This window comes from Crocuta crocuta, unplaced genomic scaffold (assembly GCF_008692635.1).
Source record: "Crocuta crocuta isolate KB4526 unplaced genomic scaffold, BGI_CrCroc_1.0 scaffold334, whole genome shotgun sequence".
NCBI lineage: Eukaryota > Metazoa > Chordata > Mammalia > Carnivora > Hyaenidae > Crocuta > Crocuta crocuta.
The window spans coordinates 4,629,445-4,645,955 of record NW_027533260.1 but is presented as its reverse complement, the minus strand read 5'-3'; the positions used below and the strand labels follow the sequence as shown (position 1 = coordinate 4,645,955).

Here is a 16,511-nt window from a genome sequence, read left to right as displayed (position 1 = left end):
ACACATTTGGCTCACCAGACTCAATGGAACGAAGCCACGCAGACACAAGCATGCACACAAAAGGTGGGGGTGGGGATGGGGGTCTTTAACAGTAGTTTTCACCAGCTCCATCTCCCACCCCTCCCTGCCAGGTGAGTTCACAGACTGGGTGTATTTGGATAGAGGTGACCCTGACAGTAGCGGGTCTTTGTCCTTAGAGTCCTCCAGATCTGATCCAAGCCCCACCTCTCATTCTCCTCCTAGGAAGACCCCCAGGCCAAGACCCACCAAAGAGGGGTGCGGGCGGAGAAAGAGCGTCAGCGACTGGCCTTGGCCCAATACAGGAAGTACGTGCTCCATCCCAGTGACATCACAGGAAATAACCCTGGAGGTACCACAGGAAGTACCTGCCCCCATGATATCCCTGAAGTAGCCTTCAACGAAGACTCACCGAGACATCATAGGAAGTACCTGTCTCTCCTCTCATCACAGGAAGTGACCTCTGGGGAACAACTTCCCGTGACATCCTAAGGAGTGCCAGAAGCACCCCAGAAAGTACTTGACTCAGCGACACCCCGACAGAGACCGTCATTCCCATTACTCTAGGTAAAACCAGAGAAGATGCCACCGGAAGTTGTTCCAGCCTCTCATAAGAGTCTTGCCCACAGGACTGGACCAATCCCAGAGCCAGGCTCATTCCCAGCAGCACTGCACACCGCTCCCCGCCCCCCGCCCTTCCCCCACCATGACAACCTGACAACAGAAGAGCAAATAGTCCCATCTAGGGGGGCAATTCCAAGAGGGGTAGAGCCGCTGAGAAAATCTGGGAACTCTGGGGTCCCTGCTCCAAATACCCCATTTCAGCTCAGACGCTTCGGCTACCTCTCCTCCCATCCCTTCCCTCAGATCTGGAACTGAAAGCAGGAGAGGTGGGGTGTTGTTTTGGGGGGAGGCCCCTCATTCTAGGTGGCCCAGAGGCTCCCTCCCCTCCTCCCATATGGAAACAAAAACTTCTAAAGGTAGGGGCGGGGGCGGAAATCCTTACCAAAAAACAAAAAAACCGAAACAAAAACCAAAAAACAGAAAAACCAAACCAAACAAAAAAAAAAAAAAAAAAAGAAGAAAAAGAAAAGGAAAATAAAAAGGAAAAAAAAAAAGGAGGGAAAGAAAGAGAAAATAACGCTTTGTTTTCTATTAAAATCAACAAAATGCAATATATACAGATATCACACAGACCTGGGCCCTGGGAGAGGAGGGTCAGGCCCAGTCAACCATAGGGAGGAGGGAAGAACGGGTCAGTTCAGGGCCGGGGAGGGAGCTTCTGGGCCCCATCCCCAGCCAGCACTCAATCCTGCCTATGACTACCAGAAGGGGGGGGGTGCAGCCCCCCAGCCCCATCCCACGAGGAGCAGGACTCCACCGAGCTGAGGTCAGGAGTTGGGGGTGTGGGGGAGGGGGAGGAGAGGAAGAGGAGAAGGGTCAGGAAGGAGGGTGGGAGCAGACACCACAGGCCTCATCCCACTTTCTGGGGGTTTGAGGCCCTCACTCCCTGCTCGTAGGTGACCCGCTGGCTGATGAGGTATTGAGCGGCTTGCGTGGCCGCAGGGCTGCCCGTGATGGTGACCCGCCGGTTCCGCGTGCCTGGCAGGAACTCTCCCTTCTTGGAGATCTGGATGCGGGCGCCCGTCAGCTCCTGGTACTCCACCAACGTCTTGCCCCCTTTGCCCAGGATGGCCCCCACCAGGTTCTCAGGCACCGCAATCTCCACCAGCTCCNTGGGGCTGGAGCTGGCCACGGGGCCAGCCACGTTGGCGTAGCTGATGTTGAGGCAGCTGCTGCTCTGGGGGTCTTCCTGTACCTTCTGCACGATGGCGCTCACGGCCTTGTGCACCTGCTCGGGTTCGCCGCTGACGGTCACCACGCGCTCCTGAAGGTTGATGCCCTCCGGCTTCTGGGACAGCTGCACCCAGGCACCCGACTGTTCCATCACGGCTTTCACTGTCGCGCCCCCCTTGCCGATGATCAGGCCCGCGGTGCTGTTGGGGACGATCAGCTTGGCCTGCGTGTGGAGCGAGAGGGAGGGTCTTTAAGGATCGTGGGTGGAGGCTGAACGGGAAATCAGGAGTCATCCTCGCCCATGCTCTCAAGTGCCCCAAACCAGGCCCGGTGTGCCCCTTGACGGGCACCTCAAGGGTTCTACGCGTTGTTAAAAATAGTAAAATACTTCCTTCTTGGTTGGTTAAAAAAAAAAAAAAAAAAAAAATACTACTCCAAGTCCCCCCAGTAGGCGCTCAGCCACCCTGCTCCGTGCCCCTGGGACCCCTCGGACCTCCCTTCCATCCAGCACCTTAGAGGCTTAATGGTTGACCCAGTGGGTGCCCTCCAGGACACTGTTCCCGGCTTACATTGGTGCCCACGCCTTCTAGATCGTTGAACACTCTGATTCCCAGCCCCAGAAAAGGGCTCATTAAGTCTCACTTTATAGATGAGCCGCTTGAGGCCTAAGAGATGAAGGGACTTGCCCTAAGGTGACCCAGATAGCAAAGGAGTGGAAATCCAGCCTCACAGACTCCTGCTCCCTGGTGTTTCCCGCCCTGTGGCAAGGTCGCCTCCCTTCACCTCTTTTTTGTTATGAGCCAAATTGCTCCCCTCACCATTCCCATGATCCCCAGTATCTCGGAATAGGGCTGCGTTCGGAGAGAGGGTCTTTATTTTATTTTTAATTTTTTAATGTTTATTTCTTTTTGAGAGAGAGAGAGTGAGCAAGTACAGGTGGGGCAGGGAGAGAGCGAGACACAGAATTCCAAGCAGGCTCCAGGCTCTGAGCTGTCAGCACAGAGCCCTGACGCGGGGCTCGAACTCACCAACTGTGAGATCATGACCAGAGCTGAAGTCGGATGGATGCTCAGCTTATTGAGTCATCCAGGCGCCCCCGGAGAGAGGGTCTTTAAGGAGGCAACTTGAAGGAGGTTAAGTGAGGCTTCCGGGGCGGGTCCTGATTCAATAGGACCGGTGTCCTTATAAGAAGAGGGGATGAGGACGCAGGCACGCACAGAGGGAAGACTGTGAGAACACAGAGAGAGGACGACCATCTGCAGGCCACGGAGAAAGGCCCCCGAAGAAACCAACACTGCCCCAGATCGCAGACTTCCAGGCTCCGACTAGGAGCGAATGAATTTCTGTTGCCTAAGCCACCGGTCTGTGGCGCTTTGTCGGGGCAGCCCTGGAATCTAATACGGTTGTCCTATCTGTAAAATGAAGATAACAAGACCTTACATCGGCGAAGGAGGGAGAAAATCGGTCGCTTAGATAACAGTGGTCCCCTGCTAGGGTACAGAGCCGCCAGACCTTTGGCGCTGCAAATCCGATCAGTCTGTGTTCCGGTCGGGGGATTGCAACACTGAGTCTCCTTTCACATATCCGAGAGCATTTCCACCCCGAAATTCCTCTTTCTCAATCTTCCCCTGTGTCCTGTCAGACCTGTGGGTTTCACCCCCTGAAGCTGTCACCCCTGTGTCTCCTCTCTGCCCCTGAGCCAGACCCTGGGGGTGTTTGGGGGTTGTCGTGATGACTGGAAGCAGATACAGGCATTCAGTGGGCAGGGCCTTGGGTCTCTGCACCCCATAGTGGAAGAGTCAGTTCTTCACCAGGACCAGACGTCCAAGTCCCCTAGAGCTTTTGTTTTTATTTTTAAATTTTAAAAAATGTTTACTTATTTTTGAGAGAGAGAGACAGAGCATGAGGAGGGGAGGGGCAGAGACAGAGAGAGGGAGACACAGAATCCAAAGCAGGCTCCAGGCCTGAGCTGTCAGCACAGAGCCCAAGACGGAGCTCGAACCCACCGACTGTGAGATTGTGACCTGAGCCAAAGTCACAGACGCTTAATCAGCTGAGCCACCCGGGTGCCCCCTGTATGGTTTTTAAAGGCCTCCCTGGACATGCAATGGGGGTAAAAAGTCTGTTTATAAATCTCAGAGCCCAAACCTGAACCCCATGATCTATATAAGTACTAGTTTTGTTTCCCTCCATGGTTAAGATCTACTGAAATTTCCAGGAATGCAACCCATCAGTAAATGAAGGGAAGATCGTACTTTGTTTTGTTCTGAACTTCACCAAGAGTTGTTCATCATTAAAAAAAAAATGACAACAGTAGTAACAAAACATGTATTATTTACATCTCAGATGCTATACCATGGATCCCTGTGTTTGTCACTGTCCCTCTCGGTCAGGCTATGTGAGGTGTGAGCAGCGAACTATTTCATTACTCTACCGGGGTCCTGGCTGAACATTTACATATTAAAATCCATCTCCTTCTATAGCAAATCAACTTTCTTTCATTTCTTATGCAAAAAAGTCTTATGGGATAAAGAAAACGTACATCCGCACAATGGAATATTCTTTGGCAATCAACTTAAATGAACCAAGTACTGATCCAGGCTACAACATGGATGAACCTAGAAAACACGCTGTGTGAAACGAAGCCAGGCACAAAAGGCTACATACTGTATGATTCCATTTATATGGATGTTCAGAGCGGAGAAATCTATAGAGACAGAAAGTAGATTAGTGGTGGCTTAGGCCTGGGGTGTGTGTGTGTGTGTGTGCTGAGCTGTGCGGATTGAGGAGTGATAGCTATGGGGATCAAGATTTCTTTTCAAGGAAATGAAATGTTCTAGAATTGATTGTGGGCATGGATGCACGATTCAGAACATAATAAAAACTTTGAACTGCACACTTTAAATGGGTGAATTGTATGTATGCGAATTAATATCTTGATAAAACTGTTAAAAATCTTACAGATTTAGATATGTAATGTATCACTATTATATGCATTTTCTTCATGTACTGCAATGAGTGTGTATGCGTGTGTGTATAGTTTCAGAGTTAAGTGGGATGGGAGAAAACATTTGTAGGAGAAACAGGAAGTAGGCTTTGACAAAGCTGAGAACACCTGTTCTGTTTGCTGCATTCTGTGTAATCTGACTTCAAGTCTTCCCTCCCTCCCTCTTGCTGACTCCTTTGCAGACCACTAGACTCCCTGCTGTTCCTCCAGCTTGCAAGCTTGGTCCAGACGCAGGGCCTTTGCATCTGCTATTCCTTCACTTAGTATGTTCCTTCCCCGAAGAGAAGACTCACCTCTCTCATCATTCAGGTCTTTGCACAAATGCACCTCTTTGGAGAGGGACCTTACCACTCCAGTTATCAAAGTGTGTTTATTTGCTTGTTTTATGTCCCTGTACAGACACCTCCAGACTTGTATCCAACTGCTAACCTCACATCGCTAGTGTGATCAAGAATGGACACCTCAGACTTAAAGTCCAAAGTGGAACTCCTCATCTTCTCAAATGTGTTCCTACCATGGTCTTCCTCATTTCCACAGCGGAAACTTCACTCTTTCATTTCCCAGGCTCAAGACTTAGGAGTCCTCTGGGGCACCTGGGTGGCTCAGTCGGCTAAGCATCCGACTTCGGCTCAGGTCATGATCTCATGGTTCTCGGGTTCGAGCCCCGCGTCAGGCTCTATGCTGACAGCTGGCTCAGAGCCTGGAGCCTGCTTCAGATTATGTGTCTCCCTCTCTCTCTGACCCTCCCCTGCTCATGCTCTCTCTCTCTCTCTCTCTCTCAGAAATAAATAAAACATTAAAAAAAAAAAAGACTTAGGAGTCCTCTTCCTCTCACTCAACACCCAATCAGCCATTCTGTTACCTCTACCTTCAAAATACATAGTAGATGGGGTGCCTGGCTGACTCATTCTGTAGAGCGTATGAGTCTTGATCTCAGGGCTGCAATTTTGAGCCCCTCATTGGGTGTATAGATTACTTAAAAAAATAAAATCTTAGAAATATATATTAATATATAGTCTAATATATATTAGACTATTCTAGATTAAAAGAGACTAATGAGGTATATAATAGCCCAATGCAAGGCATGAATATTCTTGCATAGAAAAATACTTTGTAGGGGTGCCTGGGTGTGGCTCAGTTGGTTAAGCATCTGACTTCAGCTCAGGTCACGATCTCTTGGTTTGTGGGTTCGAGCCCCGCATCGGGCCTTGTGCTGACAGCTCAGAGCCCGGAGCCTGCTTCAGATTTTGTGTCTCCCTCTCTCTGCCCCTCCCCTGCTGGCTCTCTCTCTCTTTCAAAAATAAACATTAAAAAAATTAAAACAAATACTTTATAGATATAAAAGATATTTGGGGACAATGTGACTATGAACTTTTTATTAACTAAAAGTATGGAACTGGTGTTAGTTTTTGTAGGTGTGATAATAGTAACATAACAATATAGGACACGCCCTTAGCCTTGGGAGGCGCATGCTGAAGAATGTAGGAGTGAAGAGTGGTGAGGTTTATACTTATTCTCAAGTGGATCAGCAAAAACAAAGAAACAACCCAACAAACAGACAAATAAAACCAATCTGTGTGTGTGTGTGTGTGTGTGTGTGAAGAGACAAAGCAAATGTTAACAACTGGTCAATGTAAGTGCAGTGCATAGGGAGTTCATTGTATTACTCTTAAAGATTTTCAAAATCTTTAAGTTAGGAAGAGAAGTTAGGAGAAAAAAAATGCCCCGGTGTTGTTTTCTCCTCTTTTCTGCTTTATTTTTCCTCTTGGCACCTTTCACTCTCTGTCATTTACTTATTTTATTCACTTGCCGGTTTTTGGTGTCCCCAAGAAGGAATGTAAGATTCACAAGGGTAGAGATTTTAGTCTGGATTGTTGACTACTGGGTTCTTGGGGCCTCGGGGGATGCCTGGTATGTATTCAGCAAGAGTGTGTGGAGGGATGGACGATGGATGGATGGATGGATGGATGGATGGATGGATGGAAGAAGGAGCAATGATGTGCCCACAGGACGAAGCAAGAATGGGACTGGATGGAGGCGGCCAGGTGTATTTCACCTGGTGGTGTGTGTGTGTGTGTGTGTGTGTGTGCGCGCACGCACATGCGTGTGTAGGCAGGGAGGTAGAAAACTCGGCCTGATCTGAGTTTTCTAGATTAATTGGAAATTCTGATTTGTAGAATGGGAAGCACCCTCGTTTTTATATACTGGTGATCTCTTCCAAAGTTCTACGAGCCATTGTGTGTGTGCAGTCTGTACACACACATCCCTGAAAAGCTGCCTGGGCTCTGGAGACACCTGCTTGGGTTCAAAATCCTGGCTCCACCGCTAATGCTGGGCAATGGACATACCCTCTTTGAGATTCCATTTTCTCATCTATAAAATGGGGCTATTCATTCCTGCTCCATAGAAGTATTGTGAGGCCTAACTGAGCTCATTCATGAGATGATGAGCTTGAGTAAGGGGCTACTGCCCTTTGGTTGTTTCTGCTTGGCTCTTATGGGGATATCATCATCCATTTATTCAAACCAGCAGCATTTGCTGAGCACCTACTATGTGCTAAGCGTAGGGTGCCACGTGAGCATGCAGTTAATATGTGCTCATAGTAGGTACTCAGGAAATGGTTGTTACCCCCATGGGCAGACCTAGATTTAAATATCACATCTGTGGTACAGCCACTTTGCAAAATGGTCTAACAGTTCTTCAAAAAGTTAGCCATATCATCTGACCCAATCCCATTCATATGTATATACCCAGAGAAAACTGCCCACATGTTCAGAGCAGCATTAATCATAACAGCTGAAAAATAGAAACAGCTCAAAGGGCTATCAACTGATAGACAGACAAACAAAATGTGGTCTATCCATAGAGTGAAATATTATTTGGCCATAAAAAGCAAGGGAGTTTCAGTCTACGTTACAATACTGATTAATCTTGAAAACATGAGGCTAAGGGAAAGAAGCCAGACACAAAAGGCCACATATTATATCATTCAATTTATATAAAACATCCAGAATAGGCAAATCCATAGACACCAAAAGTAGATTAGTGGTGGGANNGGTGATGGAAGTGACTGCCAAGGGGTATGGGGCTTCTTTTTGGAGTGGTGAAGATGTTCTGGAATTACATTAGGTGAATTGACACACAATTTTGTGAATATACTGAACAACTGATAAATTGTATACGTTAAGATGGTGAACTTTACAGTGTGCGAATTATATCTCAACACAGCCGTTATTTTTAAAAAAATCATCAGAAAAATGTCAGACAAGTCAAGCAGATAGAACAGAATGCACAAAACCAGACCTACGAGTAAAGAGGTATTTAGTATGATACAGGACTTCAGAGAGCAAAAGGATGAAGTAACTGTTCCCCAAGAAATGGTAAAAGCAAATGCCTTCACCTCTGTGCCTCAGTTTCCTTATCTCCACATGACTATTGGGAATACCCAATGATTGGAGTGGCTGGCACATGGGAAGCCCTCAGAAAACGGTAGCTGTCTTCATGATAGGCTCAGATGGTAGAACCACGGCATTTTAGAGAGATCGCAGGTGCAGGTCCTTAGAATCCTGGAGTGCCAGGATGTTAGAACGGTAGAGTTTTAAAATAATGTATGTCTAGAATCTTGAAATCACAGAGCCATAGAACTGGAGGAGTTTTAGGGCCAGAAAGACCTGAGAGACTATCTGTCCCCATGACTTGCAAGTCTGTGGAAATTTTCAAATAGTAATAATAATAATAATAATAATAAAGCAGAAGCTAACAGTGCTTCCATATGCCAGACACTTCTGTAAACACTTTCATATAGCAATTTAATCTCTACAACCACCTTACATGAATATGTTAGGTACTATTATTATCACATTTTATGGATTGCAAAACAGAGGCAAGAGAGGTTAAATAACTTGTTCAAGGTCACACAGATAGTAATAGAGCCAGGATCTGGTCTCAGTCCAGAATTTGTGTTCAGAGTCCCAAGCCTTCACCCTGGAAATTCTGATTCAGCAGTGGCTCTGGGCTGGGACCCAGGAATCTGCATTCTATGCTACCTAGAGGATAGATATCAGCCAGGGCTGAGAACCACTGGTCTAGTCCAGAGATGGCAAACTGGTGGTCCTCAGCCCACAGCCACATAGTTGTTTTGTTTTGTTTTTAAGTAGGCTCCTTGCCCAGTGTGGAGCCCAACGTGGGGCTTGAAGTCCCAAGCCTGAGATCAAGAATTGAGCTGAGATCAAGAGTCAGACGGTTAACCGACTGAGCCACCCAGGTGCCCCGTACATGGTGTTTTTAAGACTGAGCCAACATTTAAAAATCAGCTGATTTCAAATATTTCTGGCCTCTTTTTGAAAAATGTGGAAGATGTTGGCCACACTTTGTCTACATTCCCAAAGGGCAAGAATTAAGTAGAGCTGAGTAGCAGCTGCCCCGTTTAGGGCATTATTGCTCTCTGATGAGGCCAGAGTCCTCAATTCTTTATGTTCCCTTGCTGAATCTTGGAGGCATTTCAATTTATAATCCCTGATTTGTCCCAGCTTCCACACTGTGAAGAAAGGAAACTGAGGCTTACAGAAGGGAAAGGCACCCAGAGTAACACAGCAAGTCCAATGTAGAAAGAGAGCAGACCCATCTTCTGACTTAAAAATCCCAAGATAGCAGCAGCTAACATTTTTTGAGAACTTTCTATGTATTAGGCATACATGCTACATGCTGTTTAAACACCCGTGAACACTAATCACTGCCCTCCAGCAGCTACCCTACTGAATCTCATTTTGCAGATGAGAAAAATTGAGGCATGGAGAAACTGTCACTTGTTCAAGGTTGCACAGGTAAGAAGTACATTATCAGAGTAAGATTCAACTCAACAACAGACTCCAGAGCCTGCGCCTTCAGCCTCAACTCTTTCATTCTTTGAAGCGCCCCAGTAATAAGTAAGGAAAGGGAAAATCCAGGTTCTATAACCTTTCAATTCCACTATGTGAGAATGCCTGTGGACTAGGGGATGGGGTGGAAGGATCAGGCGCCGTTGTTGCTGACCCCGTTTCTCTGCAACTTGTGCAAACTCTTCGTGAACTTTGAGCCCTCTGAGGCCGCCACCAAGGCAGAGGGAAGAGGCAACATCCTCGGGACCCTGTAAACTGTGTGTAAACTGTGGCCTGCTGGTGGGAAGGAAATCGGGAGAGACCTGGCCGGGCCGCTTCAGCACCAAGGACAGCAACCGCGCTCCAAGCCCCAAGCCCGGAGTCTTTTTTGGGAACGATCCGCTAGGCAGCATTCTTCCAGGGTTTTCCGCCCACCGTTTTCCCAGGAGCTTGGGGGAACTCAGGTCCGTGGTTTCTCCCATCTCAGGACAACAAGAATTCCCAAGAATTCCAGATTCCTTTACCGAGGGTCTGTCTCTTGTCTTTGCTTCTAGGCAGACGTTTAGGAACCCTCACAAGTGGCCTGTCTTCCTGCCAGAGACTCTCTCCCCTTTGCCTCGTCTGCACAAGTATATGGGAGCGGGGGAAAGGGAGAGAAAACCGGCAGTGCGCGCGGTCCCTTCGCCTCCGCCTCCTTCCCATTCAGGGCCACGCCGCCAGGGCCCTTGCCTCAAGCCCACCTGCCCGGGGAGCGCCGTGGTCATGGCAACCAGAGAGGCCGGGATAGTGATTGGTCCGCTCTATGCCACGCCCCTACACCGCCGCTTCCCTGTAACTGAGGCAACCAAGAGGCACCGCCCCCTCCTTTCATCCCTCCTAGAGAGAGCTGTGTAGGAGAGGGACCTGCCTTCTCTCTCGCTAGCAAAATACCATTTCTCCAAAATGGTGTCTACTCTCATACAATAATTAATGGAGAGAGGGAGTATGAAGCCATTTCTAAACTCTTCTGGACGTGCATGGGCTGTCACTGAAGCCACTTCCGGTGAGAACAGGAAGTGGGAGGCAGGTTGCTCTGGGAGACAATGGGATGAGGTGGAAGTAAATAGCGGGTCTAGAGAATCCCAGGAAGGAGGGATAAATTGGGGTGAGGTGGGAGGGTCTGGGCCAAATTCTCCCAAACCTTCACTCTCTCTGAATCAAGCCCACTCCAAGAGGTTTGGAGTCCCTAGGCTGATTCCCTAATAATATGACTAACTACTACCATGTATTTGAATGACAAACTTCTTATAGGCATTATCCCATTGAACTCCCACCGTAATCCAGTGATATGGGAGAAGGGTCTTCTCCCGAACCTCACCGGCTTTACAGAAACCCAGTCCTTGCCCCTGCTGACCTGCTTGGCTCTGTCGGGGTTCATCGTGGTTTGGGGTTGAAGGATGTTGACCACCTCAGGCTTGGTCATTGCTTGTGGGATTTCTCGGACCTTCTCAGCAATAAAACTGTGCACAGCATTCAAGGCCTCTGCTGTGCCCTGTACCAGGCATACTCGCTCTGTGGTTCCTGTTGAGCAAGGGAGAGAGAGGACACACTCATCAGACAGGAAGAGGAAAATTCCTGGGAGACAGGTCCCACTTAGTGGAAAGAGAAAACCTAGGTCCAGAAAGTGGACCTGCCTGGACCCAGGTCCCATGATAAGCAAGCCTGAGGAAGCTGGCATCCCGAGTTCTCAGGCCATGATGGGTAGCCGGAAAAGTGAGTGGAATGCCTGTTTTATAATCTGCACTTCATGTCCCTCCCCCAAAACAAGCCCAGGGGGATGGAAGGATGATGCGTAAGTGCTTCGAGATGCCCACAGCAGCCCTGGGCAGGGGAGACAGGGCTCAGCTGCCTCTTCCCAGTCCTTGCTGGCTCCCCGTTGCTCTGGCAACCATTCACTCCCTCCCTCCAACCCCCCCCCCCAGAAGCTGAGAGCTCAGGCCTGCAACGGTTGCCACAGTAACTGGAACCCCCTTATCGGTCTGGCTGGCCGGGTCCTCAGCCCACCCCCAGGGGGACGAGGGACGAAGCCCCGTTGCCGTGGCAACCCCTGAAAGCCTGCAGCGAAGGCCTCTGGGCTTTTGGAGAGGATGGGGAAGGGCTGGGGGATGGGGGAGGTAGAGGAGAGGCCTGAGTGCCTGCCTGGACCCACCAGATGGAGGGCTGAAGGGTGGGGGAGGGCAAGGGTGTGGACGGGGGAGAGCAGAGGCAACTCGTGGAAGGGCAGGGACTCAGGGATGGAGAGAGGAGGGTGGGGTGGATGCCTCTGCTGGAGACCGTCTAGATATTGGCTGTGGTTCTAATCTAGGCATGCTTATTGTGTGTGTGTGTGTGTGTGTGTGTGTACGCGTGTGCATGTGCATACGTGCATGTGTATACCTGGGCAGGACTGGCTAAATTATCTTTACCTGTGTATGTGTGTCAGAGAAAGAGTGGGAGACACAGCGTGACATAGTGAATCCAGTAAAGATACACGCACTCTTGTGCATGGGAAAGACTCTGGATGTCACTGTGAAGTTCAAGGGTATGTATACTATTTGTGAGACCAAGCTGCCAGTTCATGAGAGTTTGAGAGACAGAAACAAAGAATCTTATGAAGCAGCATTGAGGCTGTGTGATGAGCGTGTATCACTTTGAGACCAGATATCAGCGGGAGTGTTGGCAAGAAAGAGACAACCTTTAGGTGTTCAAAAGGCTCGGGGCAACTTTGGCTCCAGTCATGATCTCATGGTTCATGGGTTCGAGCCCCGCGTGGGGCTCTGTGCTGACAGCTCGGATTCTTTGTCTCCCTCCCTCTGCCCCTCCCCTGCTTGTGCTCTGTCTGTCTCTCTCTCTCAGAAATAAATAAACATTTTTTTAAAAAGGCTATTTGTATGACTGGGGTGTGGTACGTGTGTGTATGTGTATGAGCGTTTGTACAGGAGACAGACAGACAAGACTATGACTTGTGTGTATGTGAATGTGTATATGAGAGTGACAGGCAGACTCACGTGTCAGTATGTGAGACTGGGGATGACCGACGTGTCTGAGTGTGTGTCTTGGTGTACACATTACAATTGGACAAAGGTGACTCTACTATGACTGGCCTGTGGGACAACTGTGAGTGCCCAGGGGGGCCGGGCGTGCTTGGTGTGTGGAGCGGGTGACCGTCTCTCTCCCGGGGTGGGACTCTGCTGGCAGGACCAGTGAGCTCCCTGGGTTTGAGTGTGTGTTGGGCTTCGTGTGCCCGAGTGTCTGGGACATCTGGGGGTGAGTGTCTGGTGTCCCGTGGGTGCTCTAGGACGACGGTGCCCTCTGACCCCTCGCTTGCCATGTCCCAGCCTGGCATGCATCTGGCAGTCTCTCTCCGCGCATCTGGGTGTCACTGTCTTGGGTCACTCGTGTAGTTGACATTCCCCTTCTCCTTTGGGCCGCCATTCCTCACTCTTATTCCCGCCAGCCCCAGAACAATGGATTGGTCTGAGCCAAGGGTGAGTCAGCGTGCAGGCTGCCTCCGTCTGGGTGTAAATAGGAAAGGGTGTGGGTCAGGGTGGGAACTGGGGGGGGAGGGGGGGCCCCAGGGACAGCCTGGCTAACGTAGCTCCTCTCTCCATTTCTGCGTGGCTCCCTTCCAGCTCAGGAGTCTGTGACTTCCCACCCCTCGTTGTTCTTAACTCGGGTCCGCAAGGGCTTTGTTGGGGAAAGGGCTCAGTTAACCCCTGACAGAGTGTCCAGTAATGACAGCTGGTGCTTACAAAATACTGAGTATTAGGCACCAATCTGAGCACTTTGTATATAGTTGTGCACTTAAAGTCTGAGGTAGGCAATACTATTATTCTTGATTTACTGCTAAGGACGCTGAGGTGCAGAGAAGGTTTGGGATTTGTCCAAGTTCACCCAGCCAATAGTGAAAGGTCAGGGTTTTGAATGCAGGTGTCTGGCTTCAAAGTCTGGGCTTTTAACCACTGAGCCACCCTGTGTTAAATATGGGGTGTGTGGAGAGAGAGAGGGAGAAAGAAAGAAAGAGAGAAAGAGGGAGAGGGAAAGAGATAGAGAGTGTGTGTCTATGTGTATGTTGGGGCAAAGGCATAAAATGATTGCATTTTTGCAAAGAATGTGTATGGATTTACTCAGTAGTCACTTAAGATTTTGCACTTTAAGGCAAATACATTATAAATCAATATATTTTTTTAAAAAGTGTGTGTGTCTGTGCTTTTCTTCTGGGAACAGAGCTTTGGGGAAATGCTCAAAATCGGAAGTTGTCTAGGGTGTCTGTGTGGATGGACAGAAGTCTGCGTGGCTTTGGGAAGGCACCTGCTTTCTGGGTCACAGCTCCTCCGTGTATGATCTGGATGATGAGTCTGGGGCTGAGAGTTCCCTGTACTAAGGAGGGGACACCCTTTGTGCTTTGCCCCTCCCTTGGGGTTAAAGGTCAGGTGGGTTTTTGTTTCATGAAGTAGACACAAGTGCGGTGTGTGTGTGTGTGTGTGTGTGTGTGTGTGTGTCCATCTGTCTGTGTGATCGTGTGTGAACCCATAAGGCTTAGAGGGCCCTTTAAAAAAATTTTTTTAATGTTTTATTTATTTCTAGGAGAGAGAGAGAGACAGCGTGAGCAGGGGAGGGTCAGAAAGAGAGGGAGTGACAGTCTCTGAAACAGGCTCCAGGATCTGAGCTGGCAGTCAGCACAGAGCCCGACACGGGGCTCGAACCCACGAACCGCGAGATCATGACCTAAGCAAAAGTCAGACGCTTAATCGACTAAGCCACCCAGGAGCCCCCCCTTTTTTTAAAAAAAATTTTTTAATGTTTTATTTATTTCTAGGAGAGAGGGACAGCGTGAGCAGGGGAGGGTCAGAGAGAGAGGGAGTGACGGACTCTGAAACACTAGAGGGCCCTTTAGATGTTACTAATTGTCCTTTGTCATCCGTTCTGGATGCTTCAGTCACAATGAACCAACTACCCCTCTGGCCTTTGAACATGCTAGTTCATCTTCCTGGAGTACTCTTCCCTGCTTTTATCTAGTTCACTCTTACTTATTGTCCTGGGCTCCTCCTCCAGGAAGTCTTCCCTGACCTTTCCAGGCTGGGTCAGGTGCCCTGGCTGGGCTGCCACCACCCTCTGGGCTTCCCTGTCTTAGCCCGGACTATGCTGGGTCATTGCTGGCATTCAGTCTGTCTTCCCCACTGGGAAAGGGCAGGACATCTCAGTCCCTGCTATGTCCTCATCTCTGTCCACCCAGTAGGTGTTCAGAGAATGTGGGTTGAATAAATTGATGAAAGGGGGTTAGCCGGGAGCAGAGGGAACTAAGCTCTCGGTCTCAAGCAGTAGCATCTTCACTTCTCATGTCCCTGTGGGTCGTGGGAAGTCCTGGGGGATGTAGAGGGCCTTGTCCTGCATCTCTGAGTCAAGAGCCGGCACATGTCATATGATCTAGAAATTCCATGTCAGCAACGGGTGTGGGGGTGTGTGTGTGTGCGCGCGCGCGCGCTGGCCGCATGTCCTGGGTCTGGGGAGAGGTGCTGGCTCACGTTGCTTGTTTGAGTGGCATTTGGCCCAGGACAGCCAAAGGTGATCCTGTCCTCTGGGGATCTCAGCCGCCTGGACTGTGGGGTGTGCCACTGAGTTGGGAGGAGGTGATGTGTCTCATGTCACAGAATGTGATCCAGGAGTGAGGAACCAAGGATCCTCGGATAAGTGTCCCAAGTAAAGGTTCTTATCCGTATCTTGTGGGCCTAGGGGGGTGTGGGAGAAACTAGGCCAGGGTGGAAGAGGAAAGCGGCGTGCGTGTGTGTATGTGTATGTGTGTGTGTGCGTGTGTGTGTGTGTGTGTGTGTGTGTGCCTGGTTCCCTGGACTGCTCTCTAAACCTCTTGCCAAAGCTGCTTAGTGAGATGGGAGGCAGGGTGGGTGAAGGGAGGAGGGAGAGAGAGAGAGAGAGAGAATATAAATGTGTCCTGACCCTGGGCTGCAGCTCTGGTGTCTGACCTAAAAAATCCAAGGGGATTAAGGATGAACTAGAGCTAGCTCTGGACCGAAGATGCAATTCTGGGGGCCTTCCCTGGATTCCTAGATGTCGAAGGTCAGGCATTGGTCTTGGGAGGTAGAGATGGAAGGGCACATACACAGGGGGATTAGAGCGAGTGGGGGGGGGTCTTGAAAATTTTATGGTTGTGGGAGAGAGAGAGAGCTGGATAAAAGGCAGAAAAGGGGCTGGGTTTGGAGAAAGGAAAGGAAAACCATGAAGGAGGCTGAGACTGAGACGGAAACATAAAAGGAGAGATGCGGAAGCAGAGGCAGGGAGACATGGGGGCCAATCCAGCAGAGTGACCCCGCTGAGGGGTGCTACTAAATACTGGTTGAGTGGATGAGTGAGCAGAGAGAGCTAAGGAGCGAGAGGAAGAAAACCGTGAGACCAGGAGAGGTGGAGAGCAAGGGGAAGCTGGGGACAGGAAGGAGGGGGAGAAGAGGAGGGAGGGAGAGAAGAGGAAAAGCAGAGACAGACTGATCCATGGGAAGAAGACATGGGGGATCCAAAGACAATCAGAGAGATGGAAGCAAAAAAGAGGAGCTGGAGGAGCCAGAGAGAGGGCGGATGGGCATCGAGACTCAGGGAACGAGAGACGGCAAGTCAGAAACAGAATGAGAAAGACACGGGAACAACAGCACAGAGAAAACCAGCGAGCCTCAGCCTGGGCAAGATGGGGTAACAGAGAAACCCACAGGGAAAGAGTGGGGGGCAAAGAAGCGGTGGGGTGTGTGCAACACGGATGGCTGCCCCTCCAAGCCCCAGGGGACACCCCGACACCTGCCTCCCTGCCC

General features: G+C 49.7%; 1 protein-coding gene across 1 annotated transcript in view; it reads right to left on the bottom strand.

Moving 5' to 3' along the window:
- Positions 1-1,147: 1,147 nt before the first annotated feature.
- NOVA2 (NOVA alternative splicing regulator 2) overlaps positions 1,148-16,511 on the bottom strand; it is a 24,707-nt gene continuing 9,343 nt past the window's right edge. Inside the window, exons 4-5 of the mRNA XM_077747199.1 lie at positions 11,072-11,238; positions 1,148-2,038 (exon numbers count right to left, since the gene is read on the bottom strand). Of these exons, the coding sequence (XP_077603325.1) occupies positions 1,493-2,038; positions 11,072-11,238 (713 nt within the window). The 3' untranslated portion in view covers positions 1,148-1,492. The remainder of the gene's footprint in view (positions 2,039-11,071; positions 11,239-16,511) is intronic.